The sequence below is a fragment of the Oculina patagonica genome, chromosome 10, assembly GCF_052425735.1.
Source record: "Oculina patagonica isolate OP01 chromosome 10, crgOcupat, whole genome shotgun sequence".
In the NCBI taxonomy this organism is placed as follows: Eukaryota; Metazoa; Cnidaria; class Anthozoa; order Scleractinia; family Oculinidae; genus Oculina; species Oculina patagonica.
Genome location: NC_135767.1, coordinates 755266 through 771976, shown reverse-complemented (window position 1 = coordinate 771976; position 16711 = coordinate 755266). Strand labels below are relative to the sequence as shown.

Here is a 16711-nt window from a genome sequence, read left to right as displayed (position 1 = left end):
AGATTAAAGTTTAAAAGGCACAAAAGATATTATAACTCTGACATACTGCAGATTGATCCCCCAAAAATTCAACAGCCCTGTTTACTGTCCAATATCATTAGTCTTAAAACCCGTGGCATCTTGGGACAGAGTAAAGAGAAATGCTTAATAAAACAAACGTATTGATGGCTCTTATAAGTTATTTCCTACTTGAATGAACTGTAAGTAGCAGAAGAGAAATACATCAAAACAAATCAAACTAAAACCTTCCCAAAGACCCAGCTATCCTGAATAAAAATGTTTCATCACTCTGCTAGGGTCTGATAAACATTTAAAGACATGAAGGTAAATATTTAACACAGTTACTGATCAACTTACATCATGAGAACAACCTCCATTGTTAACTAAACAAGGGTTGACTTCATTACATGTTGAACCATTTCCAGTATAGCCTGGCTTGCACACACACATGCTCTGTTCAATAAAAGATACATTTCGATTTCACTGTCAAATTCCAAACAAAAGGAGAGTACTAGCTAGTAGAAATTTATATCAAAAAGAAACACAAAATGTCTTCCATCAAAGTCTTAGTTTATATTACATATCATTATTTGTTAAAATTGGCAACAACTGTTTAGAATCTTGAACTATGAAATAACATAATCTAAATTGTTTTTTATGCCGGAAATTTTAGTAGAAGTTGCATACTGCCTCATCAAGGTGAGCAAAAAACTAAAAGCAGTCAGTCGTTATTTACAGCCGCATGCAAACAATACCAAACTGTTTGCGCTCACCTTGATGTGCATACGCGCGTGAAGAATGATTACAGAAAGGAGAAATCGTGATTGATTCCGACGGAATAGATGGTTCTAAATGTGAAGCTGTGTCTCATCTCCTTGCACTGTCAGAGGTCATTTTTAAGCAGGCCAGATTTTAATACCACAACGAGCATTATATAGCGAGCATTATATAGCGACAATATAGTTGAAGTCTATCAAATGTCATTACCTGTCCGGGGCCTATGTACCAACACTCAGCATTACTATGGCAACCGCCAGCATCTTGCTCAAGACATGGGTCTATTGCAACACACACAAAACCATCGCCACGGAAACCATCGCCACATGAACAGTTGTTAGCACCAGGTCCAGATTTTGTGCAGATAGCTTCATGATGGCAGCCTCCACGGTTAGGTTTGGAACAAGGATCACTTTCACTACACTGTATTCCAGAACCTTCATAACCAACATTGCACTGGCAACTATGATCATAAAAGCAATACAAGTGGCTAATTAGTATACCATTACTACATCAAAAAACCAGTTTTTGCAACATCCACATTCACGTGCACACTGTTTGCCAGGTACTAATGTGACACAACGTTGGACATTTGATCAAAACTGAGAAATTAAGTGTCTCTTCACAAGGTGTTTGCTCACAATTTCCTCCAATTTTTTTTCTTTTTTTGCCAGGAAGGGCCAAAGCAGAAAGGGATTATTTAGGGTGACTACTTTAACCAGCGCAACTTTGACAACGAAAACCAAACCCTCTTGTTTTAGAGTTTCCACTTAACCTCACCAACTTTTCTGATGGTTATCATGGATCTAAATTACCCATTGTTCTGAACTAATCAGTTTAGACTTAGAGTCTTATGAGTTTAGCGCTACACTTCTTTCTTTCTTCCCCCCCCCCCCCCCCTTCAACTTAAACCTAAACAGGTTTAGAGTTAGAAATAAGTTGAATTCACCCAGAATATACTCTGCAATATGTGACTGGTTTTCTCTGACTTAATGGCCCCAGTATTGTTATCCCAGAATGTAATAGTACTGTATGCCAAATCAGACTAAAGAAATTTGTTTTCCAAAGTATGTCTTGCATTTTCTTGGAGTTGTTTGATAAAGTATACATGTTATGCATCACTAAAAGTGATTTCAGGCAGAAGTAAACGTAAATTTAGCACTGATGGCTTGACAGGCTCCTCAGAAAACTAAAATTTAAAACTATTTATATAAAAGCTCCAATTCAAAATATGACTGCTTCATCTCATGCTCACCTATCGACATTTCCTTGTCGTCTACAAGTGGCGTGCACATGGCATCTGCGGCTCACAGATCCAGGACATGGAGTATCACGCTGGTCACAGTTAACACCATGAAAACCAGGAGAACAAGAACCAGGTTTACATGTGCCATTCTTTTGAGGTCCACTGTCACATATTCCGTTCATACATGTGCATGCTAAAAGGTAACAAGCAGGGATAAGTAACTTACTTAGAGTAAAATGATGTCAGAGATTGTTCAGTTTTTATGATTTATGTGTACCCTAGAATAAGGGGTGCAGTGTGGCTATGCATGGTTCTTAATAGAAAGTTAGGAAGTAGACTTTGGATTTGCAAGTTTGGATTCAAGCTTGCCTAGGTCCTTTTGTAATGATCTTGAGTATGACGCTACCCTTGCAAAGCCTCCTACACTACTAGGAAGCTTCCAATTATCAATTTATGTGCATAATGTATTACTTAATCTACAGTCAAACTTTTAGTCAGGAATAACCTGACAGAATGCTTAAGCACAGGCTGTGATTGGATTAGGATCTTATCTAAGGGGTGTCTAGAAAACTTGCACCCCAGACCTGAAAAACTCAGACCCTCTGGATGTTTTGAAAACTCAGACCAAAAAAATTCAGACCTTCTGGGTGTCTTGAGGCCTGAGGTCTCAGTTTTGACACCACTTACTCAAGGGGACTCACTCCGTGTCCACACATAACACAAACCAAATAAAACTTAAAGAACTAAAATTAACAATACAACGATTGGTAATAATGGTTATAGCCTCCTTATAGCTGATGGTCCTGCATGGTTTTGATTATGCATTTCCAGAACCTTTAATAAAACTTACTTTGATTACAGTATTGGCCAAATTTGTTGTCTTCTGTACAAAGCTCACAGGCAGTTCCCTTGAAGTTAGGTTGACAGATGCAGGTCCCATTGCCATCGATTTTATCTAAACACTGTTAACAACAGAAACAGTTATTTTTGCTATCATGGATCTTGTACAAATAAAGGAACAACTAAGACTTATCAACAATACCACAAATGCTAATAAATTATCGAGTCACCAAAATAAATAAAAAGTATTACTCAAGGTTGAGCAGGCAAAGAAAGGCCTGTTTCAGTTTAATTTGTTTACTTACAGTTCATTCAAGTAGGTAATAACTTAAAAGAACCATCAATACGTTTGGTCTATTCAACATTTCTTTTTACTCTGTCCCAGGGTGTTAACCATTTCATGCCTGATGAGTAAGTAACATTTTGAACTTTTGTTGGCAGATTAAGTAAGGCCACTGAAAAAGGCCTTCAGGCCAGCACACATTTGGCTCCAACTTGCCCAAATGGAAACCTGGAAAATCCATTTTCTTTGCACCCTGACTTTGATCTTGACATTTGGTAAATCACATATAGTTATAACAGAAAAGTTACTACAGAATTTGTGCCCTGCAAGTGGCTGCAACTTTATACCAGATATACAAATTTTATCTTTTGCTTAACTCAGTAAATTTGTTAGAGACTTATGCGGAACCATCCTGGTAGGCATGTAATTCAAGAAGAGGGTAAACCTTACATTACATGGATATGACGCTACAGATTATTATTTTGTGTTTGTACCATACCTTTCCACTAATATTTCCATTACAAGCATTACCAAATGGTCCAGGACAGGGATGGCAGGCAGCACCATAATACCCTGCACAACATTCTGGTTTCTGTTACAGAGAAAAGAATGGCATCAAAAGTTGTAAGCAATAAAAAATTTTAAAAAAATGGAATCTCTTTATAAAATTGTTTTTAAAAAAAAATAACAGTACTGAATCTAGGTCGTATAGTGTGATTGTCTGGGTGAGAGTAGTTCTGAGAAGAACTGTTGTTGGTGACTGACGTTCTGACAACCTGAGCGGAAGTCATCTTCAGAGTCAAGTAAAGATGACTTCTGCTCAGATCATCGAAACATCATTAACCAATTACAACAACTGTTCTTATCAGAACTACTCTGACCTGGACGATCACACTTTACGACCTACTGATACTCCTGGGTTCAAGCCATTTACTATAGTACTGAATCTAAAAATAAATATTAACTAAAAAACTATACCACACTTTCATTTTTTTTTATATCAGCTGACATCAAGATATACAATTAACAGCTTGATTATATTTTCAAAATATGCCAGCCTTAATAATATTAAAATTTGAAAAATTTCCAGGTGGAGCATCCCTCAGGACCCCCTAGAAGCTTGTGCTATCAGTGCTCATGATAGAGCCAACTGCACTTAATATTACCCCCTATTTTCTATCAAACGGGCTTGGAATCTCTGCCCGTGACAGTCACGTTTATAAAACTCATTTGTTTACCTCTTTTGAGCATGTGTTAGCTCTGCAACCACGGAACAATCCAATTGGAACCCCTCTGTAACTCAGTCGATACACGCAGATTGACACTGCGGACTGAAACAAAGATTGAAACACTTATTTGTCAACATAAAATAATTAACAAACAATATTTGTAGTTTTTACTCAAAAAGGAAACAAAATTTGTAAGGCATTTATTTGTTCATGGGCACTTAAACTAGTTTTAGTTAATTTCTTAATAACAACTGAAGAATGACGACAACTACATGAGGCCTCATGGACTTTTGGGTTATGGACAGGCAATGCCACACTCAATCAAAAATACAAAATGACAAACAAAGTGTTAGTCATTACATATAATAACTGTTTATTTTCCAATATCTTTGCTGGTTATTTCTATTCCCAATTAACCTGAACATATAGACCTGTATTCACAGCTATTTTTTTGGAGGTCTGTGTCTGCTTCAATGTCCACAAACCACAGCACTTACTACATAGATTGACTCCTCACTGCAGCAGGAGGTCAAATGGCTTGCAGACACTAATTTTCAATTTTTTCAGAACAATAGTTTGACAGGATGTTTACTACATACAGCTCCTCTTTATTCTTTGTCATATAATGGTTCAAACAAAACCTTAAGAGCAGCCAACTCTTGGCAACCTGATACAACAGTTCACAAAAAACAACAAAAACACTCAAGGTATAGTTTTTGCTGCCTTAAGGTAACTTAGATACTTACCATTTAGCTGATTATCATCATCATCATCATCATCATCATCATCATGATAATTCTTTAGTTATATATACAAAATTGTATCATATTTACATGGTCTTTCTAACGCTCATGTGAATTAACTTACTGACGGTGAATATCCTCTGGGACATCCCATCCTAGGCATGGCTCTAACAGCATCACAGCGATAACAAATTCCCTGTCAATCAATCATTTAACAAAATAAGTACCAAAACATAGACTAAATGGCCAATACCAAACATAGATGCTTTTAAAAGCAACACATCAACGCCAGTTACCTAGCCTGAGGTTTGACTTGACTCTAAGACATTGTCATCACCACAACTTCCTTCTTAAACATAGTCTCCATTAAACAATTTGCCCATGGCAGGTGATTAACATTAAGTCCCCTGTACTAGGTGATTCACCCAAACCATTACCCATGTACTGCAAGAAAAGTCTAAATCTATAGCTACATACATTGCTCAACTGTTTTCCATTGCAGTATCTTGGAAGCAAAGGCTCAATATCATCAGGAATAAGAAGCTTATCAGCCACATGAATTACACCATCACTGGTAAGTACGTTAGACTCGATAACATAGGAAGCACTATCCAGAACAATCTGACCCTGAAAATAAAAAAAGAATTGAAAAACAATATTGTTTTTTTTTTTTCGGAGAACTAAAAAGCAATAACAAACAGAATTGCATTGTCTCAAAAAATAACCATTCCCTTCCTACTCAACATTTTTTGGTCTGAAATCCCCCAACCCTATGGAAATACCAGTTTAGCTTCATATATTTTCCTTTAAAATGTCTAGCTTTTGAAACCTCCTCCCCCCAGAATTTCCAATGACCTTCCTTGGGGTGGGTATGAGGATATTTCCTTGACATGTGTGTCAAAATTGAAAAATAAAAGACTTCAAATGTGCAATTTGGCCCCATTTTTATATCACTTCTCTATAGCTATTACAGCTTAAATTTTTTATTACTTTTTTTTTTTTTTTTTTTTATGTTCACAAACAAATGCCAAATTGACTGAGTATCTGGGCAGAATGTAACTTAAAAGCACAGTAATGCCTGCACGCATTCCCGGCCCTATCCCCCACTCGGGGGCAAGGAACTAAGAGAATGCCTGCACGCAATGGCTGAGAGCCACACATTTCCCTCTCATATCAGTCACTAAACAATATTATTTTATGTCAAAACTTTGTAGACCTAAGCATGGTTCTTACTGTGGAAACCAGTTGGACTGTTAATGACTCCCCCTCCACAGACGTAACTTTGCCACTGTATATGAGGTCTAAAATTCCTATCTGAAAGAGAAACAAACAACCTAATCATCAGTCGGCCCTGGGGAATTTTAAATTAATTTTAAAATTAATATTAAATTAATTTAATTTAAAATATTAATTTAAATAATTTTAAATTTAAAAATTTAAATTAAATTAAATGTCAAATTTAAAATTATTTTAAAATTAAATTAACTTTAAATTTAAATTTAAAAAATTATTAAAATTTAAATTAATTAATTAATTAAAATTTAAATTTAAAATTAAACTAAATTAATTGAATTTTAATAAATTTTTAAATTAATCTAATTTAAGTAAATTTGAAAATTAAAGTCAATCAAAATTAATAAAATTGTAAAATTAAATTAAATTATTTTTATAAATTAAATTAAATTAAATATTAATTAAATTTAAATTAATTTTAAAATTTATTTAAAATTAACTTAAAGCGTATATGACACGAAATCTTTTATTGGCTTTTTTCTTTCGTTGATATGTTTGGATAAAGGATTCATAGTTAAAATTTGTCCAAAACAAATTTTTCCATCATTTTTTGCCTCCGAAATGTCGCACTTTCAGCCATCTTGAAAATTCATCAAACAAGTAGACGTCACAAAGGTGACGTGACGTACTTTTTGTCATAGCGGCGCGTGGCCAAAAGGTACGTCACGTCACCTTTGTGTTTTTTTGGACAAATTTTAACTACGAATCCTTTATCTAAGCATATCAACGAAAGAAAAAAGCCAATAAAAGATTTCGTGTCATATACACTTTAAATTTTATTTTAAAAAAATTTAAATATTTAATTTTATTTTAATGTTTATAATTTTAATTTACATTACAATTAATTAAAATTTAAAAATAAATTAAATTTATTGGATTTAATTAAAATAAATTTTAATTTAAAAGAAATTTTAATTTAATTTAAAATTAATTTTCAAATAAATTTTAATTTAATCTCTTATTAAATTTAAATTTTTAAATTTAAAATTAAGTTAAATTATTTTTTTAAATTGAAACTTATGAAACATTTGAAACCTTTTAAAACCTATGAGACCTTTAAGTGCGCTTATCTCTAAGGATGAAGAATCGAAAATCAGAAAAAAAAAATCGCATTTTTTTTTATTTCCCCAAAACATCCCTTTCTATGAACTATTTTCGGAAAAAATATTTAAAAGTTCCAGCGATTTTTTTTACGGTTGAATTTTAGAGAAATTTGAAAATTCGGTAAAATTGAGGTTTTCGCCTAGCCAAAATGCTCAAATCGTCATGCAACTTTAGGAAGATGGCGAACGCGCAAAAAAATTGCAGACAACTTCAAACTTTGCACACTTCTAGTGATATCCCTTACCAACAAGGGTAAGTAAACAGTTTTTCGAAATTGTATTTGAAACAATTTTAATCGGCCTTTGTATGAAGATATATTTTGCATGTTTCAATGAGGGCCAAAATGAAGGCTAACTTCGACAGCTCTAAATGACTCCTGGTATATAACGATTTGAAATGAAAACTACACCAGAGGAAAGCTTATTTATTATATTATTCACCTGGAAAATTTGGGCGTTGGAAATTGAGTACTGCTTCGTTGGTAAAATAAACTGTCATGACCTGTAAGCGTTATGAAAGCGTGCAGAATTTGATGTTTGTTTCAAGCTCCATTATAGAAATACACAGACGAAATAAATAAACATGGAAAAGGAAGTCTAAAGGAGTCAATACTAGACGTACCTCTTCTGTGAAGCTGATAATGTAAAGATAAGTCGTTTCAGTTTTATTTGTTGTTCACGCCTTGGCCTGTAAGCAGGTCTCGAGAGGACAATGCCGTGAGCGAAATTTTAAAACAACAAAAGAAAACTCCGTTCGGCGACTCGCTATTTATCTTATATATGATGAAATAGCTAAAAAATAAACAAGAACTCATCCTTGATGGACTTTTTATGTGATAAGTAATCTCAGGTTTCAGGATTCTACTGACAACAAAGTTATAAAGATTAATCAATGATCAATGCCGAATATGCGTGACCTATGCCGTGACGCTTTGGTTAAAGGTCAGCGATGAATACTTGTCAATTTGACCACTAAAGCCCTTTCTGTCCTTTCTCCCCTTTCTGCTAAGCTTAGAAAAATCTTGAGTGAAACCTTCGATGAAAACCCATCAGGGAAATGGTTGCACGTTGTTTCCATATTTTGGGGAATACCATTCACGACACGACTGAAAATGTCCGTGTTGAATACAAGCTAATACAATTTGAGATGTGCCAAAAGTAATCAAATTACAGTTTGTCTGACAAATATTGAATACATTATTACCGGTTTCACTCAAATCAGTATTTAAGATGAAAGCTTTGCTCAGCGGAAAGATCGAGAATTGGGGGAGGCACTTCCCATAAATGGGCTAATGGGGATGCATGGACGGCGGAGCATTTTTACAACTGGGGGGGCTAACTAGTGACTTGAAGTGGGGGGGCTTAAGAGACTCTTCTCTTATTAATTCTTTATTTTTCCAGTAAAAGTGGGGGGGCTAAAGCCCCCCAGCCCCCCGGCTCCGCCGTCTCTGGGATGTGCTGCTGGATGGGGTAGCACATAGCTTATTCACGGCTGGACTGACTATTATGGGGTCGCTTTTTCAAGCACGTTGAAACCACTAGGCGCTCGATTACAGTATTTACTGAGCGTTTGATGCAATTTCATGAAGAAAATCTACAAACTCATATATTTGGAAGATTAAACAGCATTGTACGGCCTTGGAAATCTATTACGAATAAATATTCTTTGAAATGTTAAACATTAATCTCGTACCCAGATCTTCTCAACCCTCGGAGAGAACATCTGGTAAAGTCGGATTTTGCTCGCGTCAAATGTGTCAGAAATGTGACACACAACGCGACTACGCATGCTCGGCAATTTAGTGGATTAAAAGCTCACTTGGGCACTGTAAATAGCTCATGAACTTCTTTCCTATACAAGGAAAGACAAGTAACACAATCTTGAGATAGTGTTGAAGAAGAAAAAAAAAACGCCACTCATGTTTTGCTGCTAAATTAAAACATTCAACCCAGCCTTCATGCGATCAACGGGGAAAAGCGCGCGCTGTGTTTGACGCGTACAAGCTAGCTGTACGCGTCAAGTACGCATCAGTTTTGCAAAGTTTTTTACCCATCTTTTTACCCACGAATATCGTCTTTTTAAAACATTTTGTGCTGACAAGTTTGAACTTCAAACTATCTGTAGTTTATTCGCATTAGTAACGTTCAAAACACGAACGCAAAAGCCTCCAAATCCAAATATTTTCTTACTAGCTAACGTACGGTGCGCGCGTGCGAAACAAATTTTGCATCATCCGTGGGCAAATGCTGAAGCTGTTCATCAACCAATCAGATTGGCGAACTGAACGCACTTGACCAGATGTGTACTACCGTGGTAAGTAGACATCTGGGTACGAGATTAGTTAAACATAAATCCGTGGTTGTCTGAGCTCGCGTCAGCTCGCGCACGCAGATTCCGAATGCTTGCATCATCAGCGCGCGCAGTCATAAAACTCTATGGAGCCTATAAGGCTATGTTTACACAGGACCGGTTCGGAATGGAAACGGTCCGATTTTCGGACCGGATAGGCCTTCTGTTTACACGGGACCATTCTGGAACCGGTCCGCAACGGATCCAAAACTGGACCTGCTATTTTGCAGGTCCAGTTATGGATCCATTCCGGACTGGTTCCAGAACGGTCCCGTGTAAACACATGTCACACATGGATCGGTTCCAAATGGTTCCGTGTAAACAGAGGCCGATCCGATCCGGTCCAGTTCGCTACGGTTCCGGTCCGGTCCCGTGTAAACGTAGCCTAATTGTTTATGCGTATCCCTGCGCGTGCTGCGCACGTAATTCATGTTGCAACGCCTGCTTTAACGCCATGCCACGCCATACTTTGAGCGCGCACACTCAGTCAAATTGAGTTGCCGTTGCCATTCCGCTCGTTTCGCTTGCAATTTGCTCTCTTAAATGGTCAGTGACCCCTACCTTTTTCTTAATGGGCTTCTTTTGTTAATTGATATCCATGTTTTGTGAAAAAATAAAAAAAATCTATCGATCGATAGATTTTTTTCCAGGTTGTATCCATGTACTGTAAAAATTTCGGAAGATTTCACCGAAGGAAATTGTAGAAAATAGCGCTTAAAACCAGCTAAACACAAAAAGACGCATTTGTTTGGGTAGTCTTAATTCTCGACTTGAACCCATTATTTTAACAGAGATGGTTGTAGAACACTATTTCATCATTGCTGATTGCATTTGATAAGTTCTAGCGAACTAGGACTACAAACAAATGCAAAATCACATTTCAAAGTATGTTACTAGCGCGCGCCACATCATATGTGGCCTACCCTATGGAGCCACCTTAAAATTAGTAGTCTGACTCGCACACGCGGATAGGGGTGATCCATGAGGGCTGTGCCTATTTCTCCGCTTTTTAGATGTCTTACATTATTGTTACTAATTTTCGCGCGTATTTACTTTCGTGATTTTTACGTTCGCGAAAACTTATACTCGCGAAAAAAAGAGTGCATAATAATCATTGAACACGCGACATTTAATACGTAATAATACATGAGCTTTAAATGTTGTTAGACAGTGGCCTTCTGATACTCGTTTTGAAAAAGGATTGTCACTTTCTGTCCTTAAAAGTAAATATTTTTCTCTTGTTTGGTGCGTACAACTGCAGGAACACTTGAGATTTTTTCGTACGCTTTGTTAAACGGGGTGCTACAGGATCAGGGTTTAGGACACATTTCTGTTCAAGTCGCGATAATTAATACTCGCGAAATACAGCTCCCGAATTTTTGCATATTTTGCAAGACAATAAAATGGACCCTTTGCTGCTATACGCTCACTTAGTACTAGACGCAAGTCTTAGCCCCAGGATGGGGGGGGGGGTAATCCGGCTTGTTAATGACGGGGATGATCGACGGATTTTTTCGGGTTTAAAATGTTCGATTCCGGGTTTTTTTTGGTTTGGAAAATTAAGCAAGTATTTTTTTTTGGTGAGTTGATTTAGATAGGGGATCTTTTTGGGTATTAAAAACGAACTAAAGTGCCTTGGCGCGGCCTTAGCGTATTTATGGTATGATGAATAAACAAAACGAGCACAATATTGTCAAAATATTTGTCAAAATATTGTTAAAAACTGTGTAGCGCAGTCTGTTGATCACATAATACAGTTAGAGTTTCGTTTATGCGCTAATTTTTGTAAATAAATCCAGACGTTTCGGGACTTCTGTCCCTTCATCAATGGAAAAACAAAACGAGCGTTCTTTGTACATGTTATTGCCCCTCCTGGCAATTTAGGGGTAATTTGACAAGGGATTTTTTTTGGGGGGGGGGTTACATTTGGTCCAGGGATTTTTTGGGTAATGTTCGAAGACTTAGGGATTTTTTTGGGTCCTGAGTTTTGCCGCCATTCAATCATCCCCGTCATTTACAAGCCCGAGTACCCTCCCCCCCCGGCTGGGGTCTTAGCGGGATGCCATGTGATTGTTAGTCGCAAAGGGCCATACAGACAGAGACAACAAAATGATTACCTGCTCGAGCTAGTAACAGCTTTAATTCACTGTCAATGGCTTCGTCACCACTGATGCCATGTTGTTGTAGGTGTCGCAAAACATCTCTTGAGCAATCTTTTAGACTAATGGCTTCGACGTGGCTTGGATACTCACTGCTCAGTTTTTCCACAAGGGGAACACTGATCAAGCAGCAACGAAAAGGAACACGCAAACGATGCCATTTTATGATTCTACATACTTGAAGTTTCTCCATCTTTCCGCTGAGCAAAGCATTTATCTAAAGCTGGAAGAGTTTGTTCGTAGCACGAGTCAAGTTCGAGCCCGAGTCAAGTTCGAGTCACGAGTCAAGTTCGAGTCAAGTTTAAAAATATATTTTTTGGTCTTTTGGTTTTAATTGCTGGCAAAATGTTGTACCAGAAGCGCAGGAACAGCAAGATTTGGCTCTCAATGCCGATTGCGAGGACTGATTCCTTCATCGGTTCGCAGCTGCTTTTCAAAGAAGTAAACATTCCTTGGCATCCCAGTGAATTTGATCGTTACAGTTTCCTACTTGTATTAATTACTCACAACTGAGGCAGAGGTTCCACTTCAACGACACAAAAATTATATTTAAAAAACACTTATCAAGGGAACTTGAATGTTCGTAAGCGAACGGACAAGCGGCGGCCGAAATATTAGTAACAAACACCAATCGTGACGTGACGTCCAAAATATGACACAAGTGGGTATTCTTTGCTTGCACTCACGTGACTTCCGGATTACGCGTGACTTCCGTCCGCCATGATGGTGTTCCAAATACCAATATGGCGGACGGATGCTAGTCACAAACACAAGTGTTGAGTCGAGTTTTTTCCAGTTTCGCGTCCTCAAAATGCCTATGTGCCTGATCGTGGGTTGTTCTAGAAAAACTGGTTGAGATAAGGGAATACGATTGTATCGAGTTCCGGCAGTTGTGACGAATCAGGGCCCAGAAGTTGAAGAGCTCAGCATTGAGCAAAGGCGAAGATAGATCTCAGCAATAAGGCGCGATGACCTCACAGAAAAAATCTTAAGTAACGATAGGGTTAGTGATCAGCATTTTCATTCTGGAGCCGCAGCTTCTTCGTGGGACCGAAAGACCGAATTAAACATAGAACGGCAAATGTACAAATGTCACGAACGTAGGAGTCGTGTAGGCCCGTCACCTTTATTTACTAAAGAAAACCAAATACCGGCAACTGTTGAGATCCACATGGAGGATCGAAACCATGGTCTTGCCTGAACTGAACCATATACTGGCATAAACAAAACGCAAAATAGTCAACAGACTTGCGCGTGAAAGATTTCAAATCTATATTTGAATCATGTGGTGCCAACGTAACGCAACGAACAAGGGAGGTAAAAAATCCCAAACATCGAGCTAAAAAGACAGAGCATTCGATCAAAATAGTGCAAGAAGCATAGACTTTACAATACAGAAGGTCTCTCTGAAACCAACTTTCAGCTTTTTCATGGTAAAGCTGAAACAGTCTCTGGCGAAGCCGGACCAAGATTATCCGTGATAAGACAATACATCTTGCAACAGTATTGATTAAAATGCCGGGCCCGGCGTCAATAAAATGCAAGTAGTTTACAGGCGCGTTTACACGACAGAAAAATTTGGGTACGGACGCATAAAAAAATGGGTCCGCACCTCACCACTTTTGTAGAGAAACAGTCAAATCAAAACGGGGCCATGCGCCTCAGGCCCGTAGGGTGGGGGGTTCGAGGGGTTCGAACGAACCCCCTAAAATTTTTGAAGTCGGCATTTTTGGGGGGTTGAATAGATAAAAAAATACACAAAACAATCAAAAGACTGTGACCGGTCGATTACACGGACGACTACCTTCCTTGCCAGGATTATCGGAGGAAGCCGCAGCATTTTGGCAGTATTATGATTGGTTAATTGATGTTCGTCTTTCCATCCTTTTCGTGACGCCCGCGGCAAACAGAACTAGCGTTCGTTGGCTGGATAAGCAAGCATGCGCATTTGTCAGAAACCAAATTTTGAAGATATCTAAATGCACACACTCATTTCTGAACATTTCAGATCTTTTTTAGAATGAAAATGACTTTCCAAAGAGCTAATTTTGAAGGAAAATGTACCCCACCTCAGAAATGATGACAAAATGCAGGAAATGACACTTGAGAGAACCAAAATTTGCAAAATTTCCTGGGGGGAAAAATTCCCAGACCCCCCCCCCCCCCTTTCCCAGAAAAAACCTCCGGCGCTAAAAAATACGTCCCAAAAAATAAAAGAACCCCCCCTCAACAGAATCCACCCTACGGGCCTGCGCCTATAGGCGCGTTTACACGACAGAGAAAATTGGGTATGGACCCGTCAAAAAATTGGTCCGGACCTGACCACTTTTATAGAGAAATAGTCAAATCAAATCGGGGCCATAGGCGCCTATGGCCCCGTTTTGATTTGACTGTTTCTCTACAAAAGTGGACTGGTCCGGACCATTTTTGTGACGGGTCCGTACCCAAATTTCTCTGCCGTGTAAATGCGCCTTACATTTTCACGGAACATTTTAGTTCTTGTTCTTCCAGGGCGAACATTTTGAGAGCCTAAAACATATCTTGCAAATAGAATTTAGCCAAAACAAACTCAACTAGCACAACATGTGGCAGAGTACAGATTTAGAGGTGTCATTCAACTCTACAAACGGAAACCACGCAGCGCAATGACCTCTAGACACTTCCTTGGCCACAATCTTACGGCTAAGGTCGAAAGACCGAACTTAATATAGAGCGGCAAAGGTACAAATGTCACGAACGTAGGAGTCGTGTAGGCCCGTCACCTTTATTTAAAATAAACTGCTCATCGGTGACCGGATCGACTCCAACCTCGGCGATTTTTTCTAAATATCTTCGTTTAACGTGGTCGTCGAGTTTTCTGCAATACTCAGATAATACTGGAATCGTACTACAAAGCTCATCTATTGAAGGAACACGTTCGTTTTCCGGAGAATCCATTGAAATTTCGAGTAATTCAACAGCGATGGCATATAAACATATGTAAATTTCACCCGCGGTGGAACACCAATATGGCGGATACCCAAATATGGAAACATCTCTGACGTCACGTGCAAGCCAAGAATAGGTCACGCTTTTATAAAGCTTGCTTGATTCCAGCTATACAGTTAAAAGGCATTTCTGGAAATTGTCTGGATGTTTGTTAATTCCTGCACTTTTTCAGCACAAAATGAATACATCAGGAGTCAAGACAAAACAAGTTCACTGAAAAAAATTGTTTTCCCCCATTTCTGGGACTCCGGGACATACCGACGGTAATGCAAGTGCTTCATTTCTCTCAAGTCGCGAGTAACGCAAGACTGATGCCAAATTCGGAGCTGCCCGAAAAAAGATATTCTGAATCAAATAAAACAAAAATTGAAACAAAAATTATATGAATTCCAACTGTGCGTCAAAATATCACTGATTGAAAACGAGTCGGTCGTTGCTTCTCGAAATTGAACGCAATGTTAATTTCGCGTAAGGGGTAAAAATTTCTCGTCTCCCAAGAAAAGCCGCTAAGAAGCCTCTGGCAAAAGCATATAAAACGGCGATGAAATTCATTCCGGAAAAGTTTTATAAACATAGAATTGAATGACGGAGCAAGGTATACCGGTAGTTTAAAGCTTTATTAATTATATTGTTTTAAAATACAAATAAGTCTTCGCGATCGCGTTTGCATCGGAAAACTTTGTTGTGTGAAAAACCTAACTGCTAGCGCCGATGAAGTCTTAATTAACCTCTGCGACATTTTTTTGACATTATTCTAGTCAAAATATCTTGTTAAAAAAGAAAAGGTGAGAAAAAACATTTGACTCGAACTTGACTCGTGACTCGAACTTGACTCGGGCTCGAACTTGACTCGTGCTACGAACAAACTCATACCGATTGGAATGAAACCGGTAATAATGTATTCAATGTTTGTCAGACAAACTGTAATTTGATTACTTTTGGCACATCTCAAATTGTATTAGCTTGTATTCAACACGGACATTTTCAGTCGTGTCGTGAATGGTATTCCCCAAAATATGGAAACAACATGTAACTATTTCCCTGATGGGTTTTCATCGAAGGTTTCACTCAAGATTTTTCTAAGCTTAGCAGAAAGGGGAGAAAGGACAGAAAGGGCTTTAGTGGTCAAATTGACAAGTATTCATCGCTGACCTTTAACCAAAGCGTCACGGCATAGGTCACGCATATTCGGCATTGATCATTGATTAATCTTTATAACTTTGTTGTCAGTAGAATCCTGAAACCTGAGATTACTTATCACATAAAAAGTCCATCAAGGATGAGTTCTTGTTTATTTTTTAGCTATTTCGAAACTCATGGCAAGATAACATCATATATAAGATAAATAGCGAGTCGCCGAACGGAGTTTTCTTTTGTTGTTTTAAAATTTCGCTCACGGCATTGTCCTCTCGAGACCTGCTTACAGGCCAAGGCGTGAACAACGAATAATGAAACTGAAACGACTTTTCTTTACATTATCAGCTTCACAGAAGAGGTACGTCTAGTATTGACTCCTTTAGACTTCCTTTTCCATGTTTATTTATTTCGTCTGTGTATTTCTATAATGGAGCTTGAAACAAACATCAAATTCTGCACGCTTTCATAACGCTTACAGGTCATGACAGTTTATTTTTACCAACGAAGCAGTACTCAATTTCCAACGCCCAAATTTTCCAGGTGAATAATATAATAAATAAGCT

The 16711-nt window shown here is 37.9% G+C and overlaps 1 protein-coding gene across 1 annotated transcript in view; it reads right to left on the bottom strand.

The window, feature by feature from the left end:
• LOC144628240 (stabilin-2-like) overlaps nucleotides 1-16711 on the bottom strand; it is an 84295-nt gene that overhangs the window by 53429 nt on the left and 14155 nt on the right. The window contains exons 16-24 of the mRNA XM_078486310.1: nucleotides 6352-6432; nucleotides 5596-5745; nucleotides 5243-5314; nucleotides 4385-4477; nucleotides 3646-3738; nucleotides 2874-2985; nucleotides 2033-2216; nucleotides 988-1240; nucleotides 358-453 (exon numbers count right to left, since the gene is read on the bottom strand). Of these exons, the coding sequence (XP_078342436.1) occupies nucleotides 358-453; nucleotides 988-1240; nucleotides 2033-2216; nucleotides 2874-2985; nucleotides 3646-3738; nucleotides 4385-4477; nucleotides 5243-5314; nucleotides 5596-5745; nucleotides 6352-6432 (1134 nt within the window). The remainder of the gene's footprint in view (nucleotides 1-357; nucleotides 454-987; nucleotides 1241-2032; nucleotides 2217-2873; nucleotides 2986-3645; nucleotides 3739-4384; nucleotides 4478-5242; nucleotides 5315-5595; nucleotides 5746-6351; nucleotides 6433-16711) is intronic.